We start from the raw sequence: 14465 nt of genomic DNA, 5'->3' as shown, positions 1-14465 counted from the left end.
AAGTATCGAAGACTCTTCAACCATGTTTATTGTGTAAGAGACTATGAACTGAAAAATTCGAAAACTTCAAAATACACAAAGTCAAGCAGAGAAGAGGTCACAGTTTATTTTTTAATTCTTCATTTTTCATCAAATCATAAAAACGCCTTCTAATCGACACGAGATGAGAAACGACCCCTCCTCTCTCTTCACCACGCTACAAATAAAAAGCAAACTACTTTTCAATTTTATTGAATTCTTTTTTTCGGTCAAGTAGAAAATTATAACTGTGAAAAGGAAAAAACTTTTGAAAAATGTCTAAATAAAAAATCTAAAAAATAACTAAAAAATTATCACGCCATTATGGATTTTACTTTTCGCTGCCATCTTTGTTATCTTGGTTGTCCGTAGCAACGGGAGTTTGGTTAAGCACGTGGTCGACAACACCGAAGGTTTTCGCTTCTTCAGGCGACATAAAATTATCGCGGTCCAGTTTTTCCTCTATGAAAGATGAAAATAAGAATATTTTGAAGAAAGTTGTTTAATTGCGTCAACACAATAAAAGCCAACTACAGGCATTGTAATTGGGATGTTTTAAAGATGGTTTGAGATTTTTTTTGCCGAAGATTCCTTCTATTGTCCTAAGAAAAGCCTCAAAATATTTTTGCCTTACTAACTAAAAAATCTAGATGAATAAGTTACAAGTCATATACATTTAACAAAAAGACAATAGAGTTTTGGCGTAGAGCCGTGTAAGAACCCATTTTTAGATACTTTAGATTGTCATATCTCAAAAGACGTCACAGCTAAAATAAAATGATATATCTCTCTTGAGACTCTTGGATTTTTTAATGAAAAGAAAACACCTCTAAAAGATTCCGATGGGATAAGTTCTCATAGCAATACACACTTATTTATTAGAACATGTTCTGTGAGAATATCAGGGTGAACTTGGCAAAATCGTAAGAATACCCTATAAATTTGAAACTTTGAGGCAGAAATATAATTTTAGCTTCCAAAGTACACTCGATAGTCTCAAACTCTCAAATTTATCATTTTTCATGTTTGTAAAAAAGTCAAGTCTAAAAAAGTAAGAATACGTTAAGAATATTTCACTCCTCAATTTCTTAAGAATACTTGACTCTCATTCAAAGTACACCATTGGGCTATTTCAGAAAAAAATTGTGACCCCTATGTTGAGGAGGTCGTTTTTGAGAAAGGTGACCCCCCCCTTGAATTTTTTTTTTTATTTTTCAGGACTCTATTGTATTTTTTTTCTCCTTTTTTTGACCACCCTGGATTTTTGTCCCCGCTTTACTTACCATCCTGGATTTCCCACCTCATTTTACTGACCAATTTTTACATTTGAAAAACCAGACCACCCTGGATTTTTTATTTTCCAGACCACCCTGGACGTCACACCTCCTCAACATAGCGGGTAAAGACTATTTCTGGAACAGCCCATTATTATAAAAAGCGCGAGGCGCGAGTTGGTCGTGACATAATTTATGAAAAGCCTATCTATCGCTACTGACAAAATGAGAAATGAGCAGATTTACCGATGACATTGACGTCTTGTCCAGTGTGCTTGCTGTATATCTCGTTCAACATTGATTTCAATTTTAAAATCTCTTTGGCTTGAATCTCAATGTCTGTTGCTTGACCCTGTTAAGTGAAGAAATGAACACAGTCAATTAAAATGTTTGCCCGAAATATAATCAATTAGTTTATCTAGGGGTCATCCATAAAGTACGTACGTAAAAGTTTCCCAAATATTTGACAACCTCCTTGTATGCAATGAATATTATCATGTCATTCAAACAGTTGACGTAGGCTTTTGCTAAACCCCCTCTCCCCCTTCACTGCGTACATACTATATATGGATGCCCCATATCAAATCAGATGGCATGAAAGTTGAAAACAGCTCCCCTGAGTAAAAGCGGCCGGTAGACAAAATCATTACGGTTTGCGGTAATATAGAGAAAGTAAGAGAATTCAAAGTTCGAAACAACTCGCATAGGTAGTTAGTAAGTCTGCGACCGCAGTCGGAGGCGACCCGAAGGCTCCTCTTTCGATAGCTGTCTACCCGAAGGTAGACAGGCGCAACTCTTTCTCCCTGGATTGCTCCACTTACCCTTGATCCATCTCTTAATTGCTGAGCATCGAGCAGAGAGGCATCAAGTACCATTTTGGGAATCTCTGGAATAACCCGGCTTGGAGTTGAACCCACAACCTTGCGCACCGTAGCCGGATGCTCTACCACTGCACTACGGTCGCTAAAACTCCCATAGGTAAAGTTGTTAAAAAGGGTGAGGTGAAACTACGAATTCGAAATTCAAAAAACAACTCCCATGGCTATCACAGTTGATAATAAAGATGAACAGACCTGCGCTCCACCGTGCGGTTGATGTAGCATGATCCGTGAGTGGGGAAGAGCGTGACGTAACCCTGGTGCACCAGAAGCGAGGAGGAGGGACCCCATACTGCAAGCTTGTCCCACACACCATGTCGCTACTGGAGGTTGGATGTACTGAAAATAAAAGAAAAAGAAAAAGATAGAGTAGTAGAGTACCAGTTGAGTATAAAGTTAAAAAGTACACTGTTAAAAATCATCATAACTGTTTTGAAGAAAGATATAGTGGATGTACTGGAAATAAAAGAAAAACAGTAACTGAAGAGTAGGAGAATGGTTCCAGATTACCTTTGTTAAAAAAGTTTTACAGCTTTTTTGAAGAAAAAAGGAATGAGTTATAAGTGCCAAATTTTTCAATCAGTGTTATATTCAGTTTTAAGATTTCTTTCCTCTCAGTGAAGTTTATGAAGAGGCTTTTCCGTCTTGAATTTCTACATGAGAGGCCAAAATTTCAAGGAAATTGTGCTAATTATGCCGTGTCTATCTCAGACGAAAAACCTTGCCTTGACCACTGTATATTAATCGACTTTTTTAAAATGATCAAACTGTCTTGGTGTTGAAATGACAAAGGAGGAACATCGAACCTGCATTGTGTCGTAAATTGCAAGACCTGCCGTCACAACTCCTCCTAAAAAGATGAACAATCCAATTATGATGTACAAAACCGGTTGTCTTGTTTTTGCGACCTAGTTTTTCCACCGCAATAGACCATTTCATAAATTACGTCACGAACATCATATGCCTCGTTTTGAAATTATTGCCATGGTGATTAACTCCCATCAGATTTGATTAAAACTACTTTCTATTTATAAAAAAATTATTCAATGTCTCAAGGGACATAATCACCATGGTAATTGTTTGAATACGAGGCAAGTGATGTTCATGACGTAATTTATGAAAGTCTATCGGAGAAAACCCAAAGGTTCATCATCTTCTATCCGAAGGTAATGGTGGGCGCCATTTTTCTCCCACTTACCATTGATCCTACTCTTTGATTACTGAGCATTCTTAGAGAGGGACAAAGTACCATTTTGGAAATCTTTGGTACCTGGAACATCGTCATATGCATCAGAATAACAGCGTTCGAAATCTAGCAAATTAGCGAAATGTCGTCACAATTTACCGTCTTCGAGTATTTTCAGAAATTTTAACCCCAACACGCTTGGTGCACGCTTGCTAGGCCTATAGATTTAGAACGCCATGATAAAAATCTAAGTAGTATAGCTAAAAAAGGTCCAAATACTATAAAAAATTAAAAATCAATTGAACGGTAAATATTGAAAAGCTCCGACTGCGACGTTCTAACTTCAGGAGACATCAAATATTCATACCTGGACTGTTGATGTACATGTGAATTGGTTTCTTGCTGCTCTCCGATTGTAAAAATAACAACTGAGCCACGATCAAGCTCGATACAGTGTCATTGATCTGAAGAAATGAAGATTTAGCAGTTCATCAGAAATATTAAAAAATATCAGGACTCCACACTATAAACACCCACTTATTTTAAGGAGCATGAACAAAGTGAGCAGAATAGCCTAGAAAATTCAGTAAGTCTGATTCATTCACTAGGATAAATATGATGGTAAGTTGTGACTAAATAGGCAAACTTAAAATCCTTAAAAATCTTTGGAGCGCCGAAAACGCTATATTGCCATAAGCAGTGTGTCCTAGCCTTGTGAATACGAACTTAGTTAACTAGGCTAGGTAGGAGCAGAAGTCATAAAAGAATTAATGAAAAAAGTTTTACAATTTGGAGGGTAAAAGCCTTCAAGAAAAGCATCAGTTAGCTCTCCAATATTCAGTCATACCATCGTTGGCATGTGACATAAGAAATTATAAGCAAACGGATGAACTTAATTTTATGGAAATAACCAACTTACGGGACCAAACAGGCAGATGATTCGTTCTTTTAAAAGCCTCGAGTAGATATCATATGAACGTTCTGTCCGACCCTACAGTTGATGAAAAAGAAGAAAGTTGTTATAATTATGATTCATACTAATACCTAATATGGAAATAGGAAATTGGTAAGAAATTAGGTGCCTAAATATTGTCATGAAAAGCAATGAACGAAGTTTTTTTACAACATTCGATATTTGTGGTACGCCAAAAAGAGATATTGTCACTTTGAACACTTTGTGTTAATATCGTCATACCACAAGTTAAAGTAAAGGAATAATGAAACTTCGATATTGATGAAAGTCACCGCCATCAAGAAACTCTCATAAAAGACGCTCTAAAATTCGATCGTCAAGGAGAATTGGATTTTCATTAAATAAGGGAGCTTATCGAATAGTAGAATGTCGTTTATGAAAGTTTCCTGTTGACGGTCGATTTCAATATTATCGAATAATGTAGCGTATCGAATAGTAGAACGTCGAATTAGAGAGCATCAACTGTATTTAGATGTCCACTGAAAGGTTGTTGATGACTGAAAACTACCGCTGAAAGAAACAAAAGAAAACTTACACTTTGCTCCACGACCATCGGGATATACGAAACATTACGTAATGCTGACCTCGTCATAAAACAGCCGCATGTCGCCGTGCGAAGAAGAGGCTAAAAGTTATAAAAAAGGTAAACGTCATGTCAGAAAGTTATGATGTGTGGTACGAGCACGATTTCAGGGAGTTAGATAAGATCAGTGATTTTCATATCCTAGAATAGCAAATGCTGTCATATTCCGTTAATCGGAAGGACTATCTCTCTCTCTAGAAGCACATCTAGCGAGTAAACTGTATGATATCTCGGTTCCCTTATTCCGAAAAGACAGAAATAGTTACGAATCATCGCAATGCTTAGGTAATATCCATTGAAAGAATCGCATACATACCTTTGTATATCTAAGTAGCATATTGCCTCTTTTTACCTATATATATTATATTTATTTTTTATTTTTTACTTTATTTTGTCACTGAAAAGAAAATAATAATAGCTTAAAATATACACAGTAAACTCCCGAAGAGGTTGTGTAAGAGCCAATAAATTAGGTTCTAATCCACAACCGTTTCAAATAAATATAGCTATATCTGTTTTGATTATATTTGTGTGAGGACAGAATTTCCCTGCATTGAACAGTAGAAAAGGAGGAAAAATCAGAGGAAACTCTAACAAAAGAAAGAAAAAAGACAATGTAGTAGTTCTATTATGATTACAAAAAGAGAAGGGAAAAATTATTTGTTGGTAAAATAAAATCTACTACAGTTGAGGTTCTCTAATTCGATCTTCAAGGGGAATTAGATTTTCATTGAATAAGGGAGCTTATCGAATAAGAGAGCGTCGTTTATGAGAATTTCTTGTTGACGGGGACTTTAAATTTCATCGAATAAGGGACCCTATCGAAAATAAGAACGTCGAATTAGAGAGCGTCAATTGTATTTTACGAAGATGCGTCATAAATAAAAACAACAACAAAAATATAACTATCTATTCAATTCTTTATAAACAAATCAGTTGAAAAAAAACAAATTTCCTTCCAAAACTTATGGTTTCAAAGTTTTTCAGTGTTAAAAGCTCTTCCGTCTCATTGAAGTATATAAAGAGGCTTTTCCCTCTCAAAAATCTGCATGATTCAACAAAATTCCAATATTATGTGCCAATTTTCATGCCTATAGTGGGGGAGTCTGAAGGCTCAAATGAGATAAAATTTGCTATGATTTTGAGAAAAAAAACTCATTTGCTCAAGAGTGGGGAAGCTGAAGTCTCCCCAGTCTTCCTGCTTCCGCCGGGCCGTATTTGCTGTGTAAAATGCTTTTTCCTGTCTTAGAAGAAAAACCTTGCTTTAATCATTTTTAGTCTTGCGATCTTAAAAGTTTTTGTTGAAACAATATCAGTGACAAGCTTGACTCTGGCTAGCAATATTATAGGAAAACTATTCCCCTTGGACTTTCCTTGATCTATGGTAGACTCCCCCGCAAAGGTAAACATTTGCCAGCGGATCACCTCCCTAACCAGCTGGTACATAAGGTTCTTTCAACGTCGATTTAATGTTCACAACGTCCATTTAACGTTAGATGAACGTTGAAAGAACGTTGTGTGTCACCTACCTAACTACCTACCTATAATAATATTCATCATAAATAATTAACTCTATAAAGTATAAATAATAAAAAACATCTTCTTCAAAACTGAAGCAACCAAACGCAAACTTTCACTTTGAAAGGATTAAAATAGCAATCACAGAGATCAAAAAGTTATTTCCTTCAAAGATTTTTTCGAAATGCCATAAAACTTTTTTTATCAGTTATAAAATTTTCAATTTTGAAAAGAAAAAGCTACCATACTCCCAGATGCCAAAAACCGTTTGTGAATTTACCAATTTTTCTCTCGATCCTTATTGGGATCCACCGTTTATCAATTTTGTAAATATTTTAAGCTATCAAAAGAACAATTTCTTATTCTAAATATTCTAAATAGCCTGATCTTTGTCTTTGATCTAGCTCTGGGTTATTCAGAAGTGTCTCTACACCTCCCTGCGATTAGGTTCCCCATTTATTAATTTGATATCACCGACTTTACTATTTACAAGACACCTGAGAGTATGTGCTCCTAAAGCGATCCCCCGTCTCTTACGACTTTGTTATGGAATAATGATAAAAACAAAGTCTATAAAAGGAATAAAAAGATTTCTCTGATAGAAACTAGATATTGTTGACGTTTTCTTTTTTTACCAGTGTTGTTCCTGATCCAATTTCAGGTCGATGTTAAAGTGTGAACTGGCTTAAGAAAATCTTACCACTTCAAACATTTGCCTCAACTCGTACAACCATGTTCAGACATTACGGTCTTAGTTAAGCAGGATCTACACTATTATATCATTTCTCTATTAGGGCCCGTGCACACTAGATACCATTCATACGATGGAAGACACGATACCTGGTGGAGACATACTGTTCTTCTTCGCCTCCGGCTGCAACGTCTTTCGTTGTCTTTGGTAATAAATTCTTCTTCGAATTCTGGAAAATCTTTGCCTGTGTGGAATGAAAGTTAAACTCGGAGTTTGTGAAAATATTTGGTCGGCTATCAGATAACATTCATAATAGTCTTTGATACTGATTTGATACATAACAGATGGATTTAAAATGAGCATCAACAGGATAAAGTAAAGTCAACTCTCTCTAATTCGAACCTCTACTATTCGAATCTTTCTATAATTCGAACTAAAATATTGGTCCCCTCAGCTAGAAATTAGTATAAAATGCTTTCTGTAACTCGAATCTTTCTCTAGTTTGGAGAAAATTCTTGGTCCCTTGAAGATCGAATAAGAGAGGGCCAACTGTAAAAATCAACAAAATCCATTTATGCAGCCTTAGTTTTTCAATATAACAATCATCGTGACAATTGGTGAGAAGGTTGATACAAAAAAAATCCAAAATCAAAAAAAAATCTTGCACTTTTCTATGGGTTACCCTACAGTTAGTAAGATAAGATAACCGAATAGAGCTGTGGGTACAGTGGTAAAGTTTTTGTAATTACAAAGAGCCTTTGTTGCATGTGCTTCTCTTATTTGTTCTTTTTGTAAATCTGCTTCAAAATTAGTAGTCTAGCATGCTAGACGACCAATTCAGACATAAGGAAAAGAATAGTGGAAGGGACAAATTAAGCTTATACAAATTGATATTATCCTGTTACAATTATTGTATTCTCAACAATATCACTGTATTACGTGGATTATAAACGACTACCAAATTAGAAGAAAATGACAAACGAAAAAATAATTGGTAAAAGAGGAAGACAGGTAAGATAAATGAGACGAAAGTTTTAAGATAAATGTAACATACCCTATTGTAAAGGAATACACCAAGGACAGCTAGCATCATTCCAAAGAAGTTGGTCATGGTTACTGGGTTCTTCAACGTCAGGACAGAACTGATAATGACCAGGATCCTTTTCGTTGCGTTGGCAACCGAATAACTCAAAGGGGACAACAAATTCAAGATGGAGAACGCAAGTATGTTCTGCAACCAGTTAATCAAACCGCTGACCAATAGTCGAAACAAAAAGTCGATTTGATCTTCAAAATTCGCCTAAAAGTGAAGAATGTCAGAAATTTTATTGAGTATCTTTTGTTATTTTACTGTTTATTTTTCTTTTCTATTTTTCAATTTTATCGTTGTGTCATTTTTTCTGTTTCCCATTCAGGGTCAATTACAGAATTATGTCTTCATAGTTTTCACATAGTAGTGAAAAATAAAGGTCACAATCATATATCACTCAGCCGATAATGATTTTTGTGATAGGTTATCAATATTGGAATTTGAATTATTGAATTATCAATATTCCTATATGAAAGATTTTTTCAAAAATCTAAATTCACATTTTTTTTCTGGACCCTTCCCCGGAAAGAATAATCATCTTACCAGCCGATCATCAGTGACGATGGTGGGTGTGTCAACAAACAACCAGAGAGGAATGCAAATGATGAGAGCTGTTTGTGAGATTTTCATCAACAATTGTATTGGGTTCAATCGTACTTCTTTCAAAGCCTTCAAAAAGAATAAGATAAAACAAACAACATGCTGAATGGACCTACCTGATGATGAAAGTTAGATAGCAATGTGAAAAGAAAAATGAAAAAAAAAACAGTCAGAAAATATAGCGTTTAGCGAAAATAAATTCATCATTCACAATAAATTCATCATTGATTGTTGATGGGGGGGGGAGGGAAGGGTTGTAGGGAAAAAATAAATAGGAAGTTCTGGTTGCAAAAATCAGTTTTATTGACAATTGAATCATGCTTGATGGTGAGCATTGTTATCAATAATGTTTTCGTGTGAAATATAAGGAAAAAATCCAATGAAAATCTTTTCAACCGGAAAATTTTTTTTCTCAAAAATCGGACTCGGCTATGTTTTGGGCATTGTTTATACACATCTTTGAGCAAAAAAATCAGAAAAAACTAATGATAAAATCTCGAGAAAATGCCAAAAAAACAGTTTTTCCGGCATATTTCCGGCATTTTCGGCCGGAAAATCGGGCTCCGTCACAATTTAGGTATTGACATTTTGCATCAGTGTGCAAAATTTCATAAAAAAATATAAAGTACAGCTCAAGAAATTCAAGAAATACCGTTTTTCCGGCGAAAATCGGCTGTTCCGGCGATTTTTAGATAGTTCTGGCTTCAAAAATCAATTTTATTGAAAATTGAAACATGCTTGATGGTGGGCATTGCTATTAATAATGTTTTTGAATGAAAAAACAACCAATTTTATGGAAAAGTCCAATGAAAATCCAGAAAAACGGCGATTTCCAGCATATTTCCGGCATTTTCGATCTGTATCACTTTTTTCATAAATAACTATCAGATCAAAAAGATTCCAACAAAAGATTTCAACAAAAATTCCAACAAAAAGTTCCTTTTCATGTAAAAAACAAGAGAAAAACAGAACAAAATGATGACGTTTTAGTTTACGTTTTTAAAAGAAATATGCTCTTAGTTTCAGGAACACAGTCAATTATGTTATAAACCTATCTATACACACAAAATATAAAAAAAACAAAGAGAAACGTGAGAAAGTTTTACCAGCTTTGAATAGATATTTTGAACGCTGAAAGTTGCAGTGGCAAATAGTGCACTCAGCATGCCAATAATTTCGAATGATATTTCTGTCATGGTTGCTATGCAAACGCCAAACACGATAGGGATCAGGGAAAGGTAGACCTAGAAAGACAAGATGGTTATTTTTATTTGTCAAAATAAGCTGAGAAATTATTACCGAAGAAGAACACTATTAAATACTTTGGTAAACATTATTTATTTCTAGGCTGTGAAAATGTTTGAGTTTGAACAGATTCGCAAAACAAATTATGTTTTTTATTTTATCTAAGATGAATCATGGACAAACACATACCATTTGACTCTGCTTTTCATGGTACAAAATTCTGGATAAAGTCACTGTGAAGATTGGTAGCGATGCCTGATAAAAAAATTTATCATTTGAATATAAACATTAAAGCAAACTTACGATTGTGTTATGCTTTATTCGAATTAAAAAACCTCTAAACTTAGATGTTTATTGATGTTATCAAAATCTAGTAGTTTGACTTTCAAGACTCAAGTTATTGAAAATTGTATGAATTTACAAAATCAGTAGAAAGATCAATATCAGTAATCAATATTGTCTAGCAGTACATGTTTTTTTTATAAGCAAGTGTCTGCCCCTATATCAGGCTCGCATTATGCTTATCATTCTATTGTTCTTAAACAATAGAGTCATTGTTTAGTTACCAAAAACTGAGCCTGCATATGCTTATAGACATTATGCTTATAGAAAAAAAACATGTAATGCAATGATCAAAAGCTCATATTACCTTGATAGTATGTGCATAAGACACAGACACTTTCCAAATACTTATATGCGATGAAACAGATGCCAAAAGTTTTCCAAATCCCAGCGGTAAAACAAATCTCCAAAAGAATGCCATGGAATAATGAAAACTGTATTCTTTGCCCATCACCATCAGTATAGGGTACATGAGAAAAGCGTTTGCAGTCATGTGAAAAAGTGATATAGTTAGTGGGTATGGATATTTACGTAAAGCTTTCTTTCCGATGACATTATTAGCAGAGGAAAGAGTGTACCATAAACAACACAAAATGGCAACTTTTACAGTCCTGCTGTATTTAGCCATGATTTATTTGCATTTAAAATATTTTTTTTTAATAATTCTTAAAGACAAAAAAAGTTGTTAGAAAAGACAAATACTGCCTGTAATGGTTATACTGCTCATCATTGAAATGCCCTATGTCTCACAGAGAAACTTGATATTGTCACACAGTTTGCTAAATTGTCAGTTTGTAAACTCACCTTTTTTATAAGGGGGATGGCATCCTTGGAAAAGATGACTGGGGGATTCAAAATTTTCTCAAAAGGTGATGGGACAGCAAGATCGAGCGGATTGTGTAATAAGAGTGGTCAGTGCAGCTATTTTCAGATTATACCATAAGTTGGTCTAATATCTACATCCCTCGTCTAATTCCGACACCCTTCTTTAGAGACAGGAATAATATGAAAGCTTGAATAATTAATTGAAAAAGATTATTCCTCTCTGACCACTAAGCAACACAATCAATTTCAGCTGATAAAAAGGGTGTCGGAATTAGAGGAGGGATGTCAACATTAGACCAAGTTACGGTAATAACTTTGCATCTATATATATTCACTCGTTCACCAGCTCTTGCGGTGAGCGGTCGCGGGTGTACAGGGCTTCAAACTAGGTTCTAGTCCGATTTTTTAAAATTCTCATTCTTTTTCCAGTCTTTTCTATGTTTTCTAATTGACTTGAATGACTTATCGAAAGATCGCCACCGGTGGGATTCGAACCCACCAAATGCAAAGTTCCATTGTTTAGAAACCCAATGCCTTATCCACTGCGCCACAAATTCATACCAAGAAACTGTTTCTGACGGCTATTTATATTGTACAAACTACAGACCAGACAATACTAAGAGAAAATCCCAAAAGAGTGCTTTTTTCGAGCTCCAACCCTAAGCCTAACTGATAATAACCCAATTCCTAGCATTTAGTCACACTGGGAAATCAAGCTTTCAGAAAAAACAACATCAGTCATCTACAGGATGTATTTGCAACAACAAGGATGAGAGTTACCTCAGGAATCAAGTTCAAAGTGTTCAAGTTCCCAAGACAATTACTTAAAACTTGAAAACTTAAAATGAGACAAAATCACTGATTGCGAACGTGCAGCATCAACCAACCAAATTTTGTCATTCAATTCCTGAGACAGTGCTTTAATTTTTAAGGCCTTGTTTGTACGCTAAAGTAAAAATAATTCCACACATGTAAATGGGCCTGTGTTTGAGGTCCAGCAAAATTTCTGGGAAATAGCCTATCCAGCGGTGCGCGGATCCCCTTAGATTCTTGGGAAGTTGATCTTTAAATTAGTTTTCAAGGTTGGCTTGGCTCAAATTTTTTAATCTATGGCTCAAATTTTAGGCAATATCTCATAGTTTTTGAAAATGGTAATCTCATTAAAAAGCGCCGGGTTATTTTTTCATGATTCCCTTTAGAAGTTTTGCCAGGTTTTGCAGCGTATTTTTTGCTTGCGAGTCAAATAAACAATATAGCACTTTCGCAGCATTAATCTTTGATACGCATTTCGGCAGGACGCTAGTGTGATCAACTGCCTAGCCAATCTGATACGTAACAACACCCAAACCACACACATACCCAACCCTTTTTCCATTTCTATTTGGCTGGTTGAGTTGCAGGAGGCTTTGAGGCCTATAGACACTTTCAATGAGCGCCTCGTCAGCCCCTTGGACTGACTACCCAATTCCCCTCAGATGGCATGGGTTGGCACGGGAAACGCATATTGCAAAAGCGGGACAAAAATCGCTTTTTTGAAGATTGCAAAAAAACGCCACATAGAAGATCTTTCAAATTCAGTATGTGAATAGAGCAGTAAAAAATACAACTTTTCTATTTTTACAAGGCCAAATAAGTGGCAAAACCATGGAGCGTTTGACGTCACTCTCGCGGCAAGTTACACACTCGCTATTTGTTAATCCCATTGGGCGGTAGGGGGTTAGGCAGCAGGCGTTCTCTAATTCTTCATTCGGCGTCCTGTCATTTTGAATGAAAACAAAAGTTAAAAAGGGCACACTATCAGTGAAAGTTATCGTGACATGTTATGACAGAAAGTATGATTGATAAACTTGGTGGAGTTATCAAAACAAATTTGTTGTCAAAGAGATTTAACAGTATAGTAAGTGAAAATACAGGCCAGATATCAACAAGTCCCATGTTGCGTACACTCGTCCCAAGTTGGAGCAGTTAACGGTAAGATTTTACTTAGAAATTTTAAAATTCTCTTACCCCCGTCCCAGGCTCCCCTGATATGAGCAAGGGAACCATGTTGGCCACCCCTACTGAAAATTTCAGATCAAAACAAACAAGGAATTAATTCCTCCTACCTGTAACTCGATGAAAATTGGAAAAAGCTGTTTCTGATCCTAAAGCGCTATTTTTTGGTAAAAGCCATGCAATTTATGTTTGGATTTCTAGAAAGCTTACCCATTCATTGTCAATATATTTTTTATTTGAAAGTAATTGCTATATAGAATCGATTTTCACATTTCGCCATTTTACCCTACACAAACGCACGTGCCATTTTGATTAATGCAATGAAAAATGCAACTTTTCTATGTTTCACTTTTTTGCACTTATTCTTCAAAATGAAAATATTTAAGATTTTAAGTTTTTCTTTTATTCAATGATTTTTTATGGCACTTTGGCGGCAACCTAAAATATGTTCCGTTTGTGTCATAAAACATCTTCAAATCCAGTCGGTTGGTCGGTCGGTAGTAAATTTTGTCGGGGTTTTTAAAATCTAGTAAATCCCGAAGAATCAAGTCGGCAATCAACAAAATCTTTTGCCGCCATCTTTGATTTGCCTAATTAAATGTGCGCGCACATGTGTGAACCTTAAAAGCGGACCTTATTTTTGGCTCTCGGGGGTATTGGCCCTACCGCGTCGCCAAATTTCTTGAAAATTTCAATAAGGGTACATGAAAAAACTCAAACGGGACTCAATGTGGGTTAGGCGGCAATCACAAATATCTTCATTTCGCGTCCTCGTTGGGTCTAAAAAGTGAGTCGGTCGTAAAAATTTTCGGGTTTATATAATGACCGCAAATGGCGCATGTAATGATAAACAAAGTCAAAATGCTGCGAATGCGCTAGAAATCGCTCACAAAAAATCAGCATTAATAAAATTTTTGAACGAAGGGAACATCATGGACAGAAAAAGTCTGACAAATTTACCGACTCACCGACTCAATTCTACTCAATTTTCGAGAGTCGGTCGGGCGACGCGAAACGAAGATATTTGTGATTGTCGCCTTACGGCGTCAATCACATATAAGTTGTGTTCGCGTCATTTCCAGCTCTAGTTCTAGTTCTATGTTCTATGTTCTAGTTCTATTAAGTGATCACATAATACGCTAACGTACATTATCATGATATTGAAAATAAAAAGTTATTAAAAATACCTAATAAAATGAAAACAACTAAAGCTAAAAGCAGCTGCAAGAAGAAGTAGTGAGATAGCG

The 14465-nt window shown here is 35.5% G+C and overlaps 2 protein-coding genes across 4 annotated transcripts in view; both read right to left on the bottom strand.

The window, feature by feature from the left end:
- LOC136806345 (ATP-dependent Clp protease proteolytic subunit-like) overlaps nt 1-14465 on the bottom strand; it is a 284569-nt gene that overhangs the window by 179836 nt on the left and 90268 nt on the right. The window contains exons 2-9 of one of the 3 annotated variants that reach the window (XM_067062911.1): nt 5229-5309; nt 4865-4954; nt 4276-4347; nt 3724-3820; nt 2977-3020; nt 2366-2509; nt 1539-1644; nt 219-480 (exon numbers count right to left, since the gene is read on the bottom strand). The exons of the other annotated variants lie outside the window; for them this stretch is intronic. Coding sequence (XP_066919012.1) covers nt 350-480; nt 1539-1644; nt 2366-2509; nt 2977-3020; nt 3724-3820; nt 4276-4347; nt 4865-4954; nt 5229-5249 — 705 coding nt within the window. The 5' untranslated portion in view covers nt 5250-5309 and the 3' untranslated portion in view covers nt 219-349. Of the gene's footprint in view, nt 1-218; nt 481-1538; nt 1645-2365; nt 2510-2976; nt 3021-3723; nt 3821-4275; nt 4348-4864; nt 4955-5228; nt 5310-14465 lie in introns of those variants that run through there. 3 annotated transcript variants of the gene reach the window in all.
- Nucleotides 5530-11103, bottom strand: LOC136806349 (solute carrier family 35 member E1-like). The gene is made up of 6 exons (XM_067062915.1): nt 10706-11103; nt 10246-10311; nt 9918-10055; nt 8755-8880; nt 8176-8421; nt 5530-7365 (listed from the first exon to the last, which is right to left on the bottom strand). Exons 1-6 carry the CDS (start codon nt 11024-11026, stop codon nt 7237-7239), a joined length of 1026 nt encoding a protein of 341 aa, XP_066919016.1. The 5' UTR covers nt 11027-11103; the 3' UTR covers nt 5530-7236.

This window comes from Clytia hemisphaerica, unplaced genomic scaffold (genome assembly GCF_902728285.1).
Source record: "Clytia hemisphaerica strain Z4C2 unplaced genomic scaffold, Clytia hemisphaerica genome assembly, whole genome shotgun sequence".
Classification (NCBI taxonomy): Eukaryota; Metazoa; Cnidaria; class Hydrozoa; order Leptothecata; family Clytiidae; genus Clytia; species Clytia hemisphaerica.
This window is presented reverse-complemented; position numbering and strand designations above follow the sequence as displayed.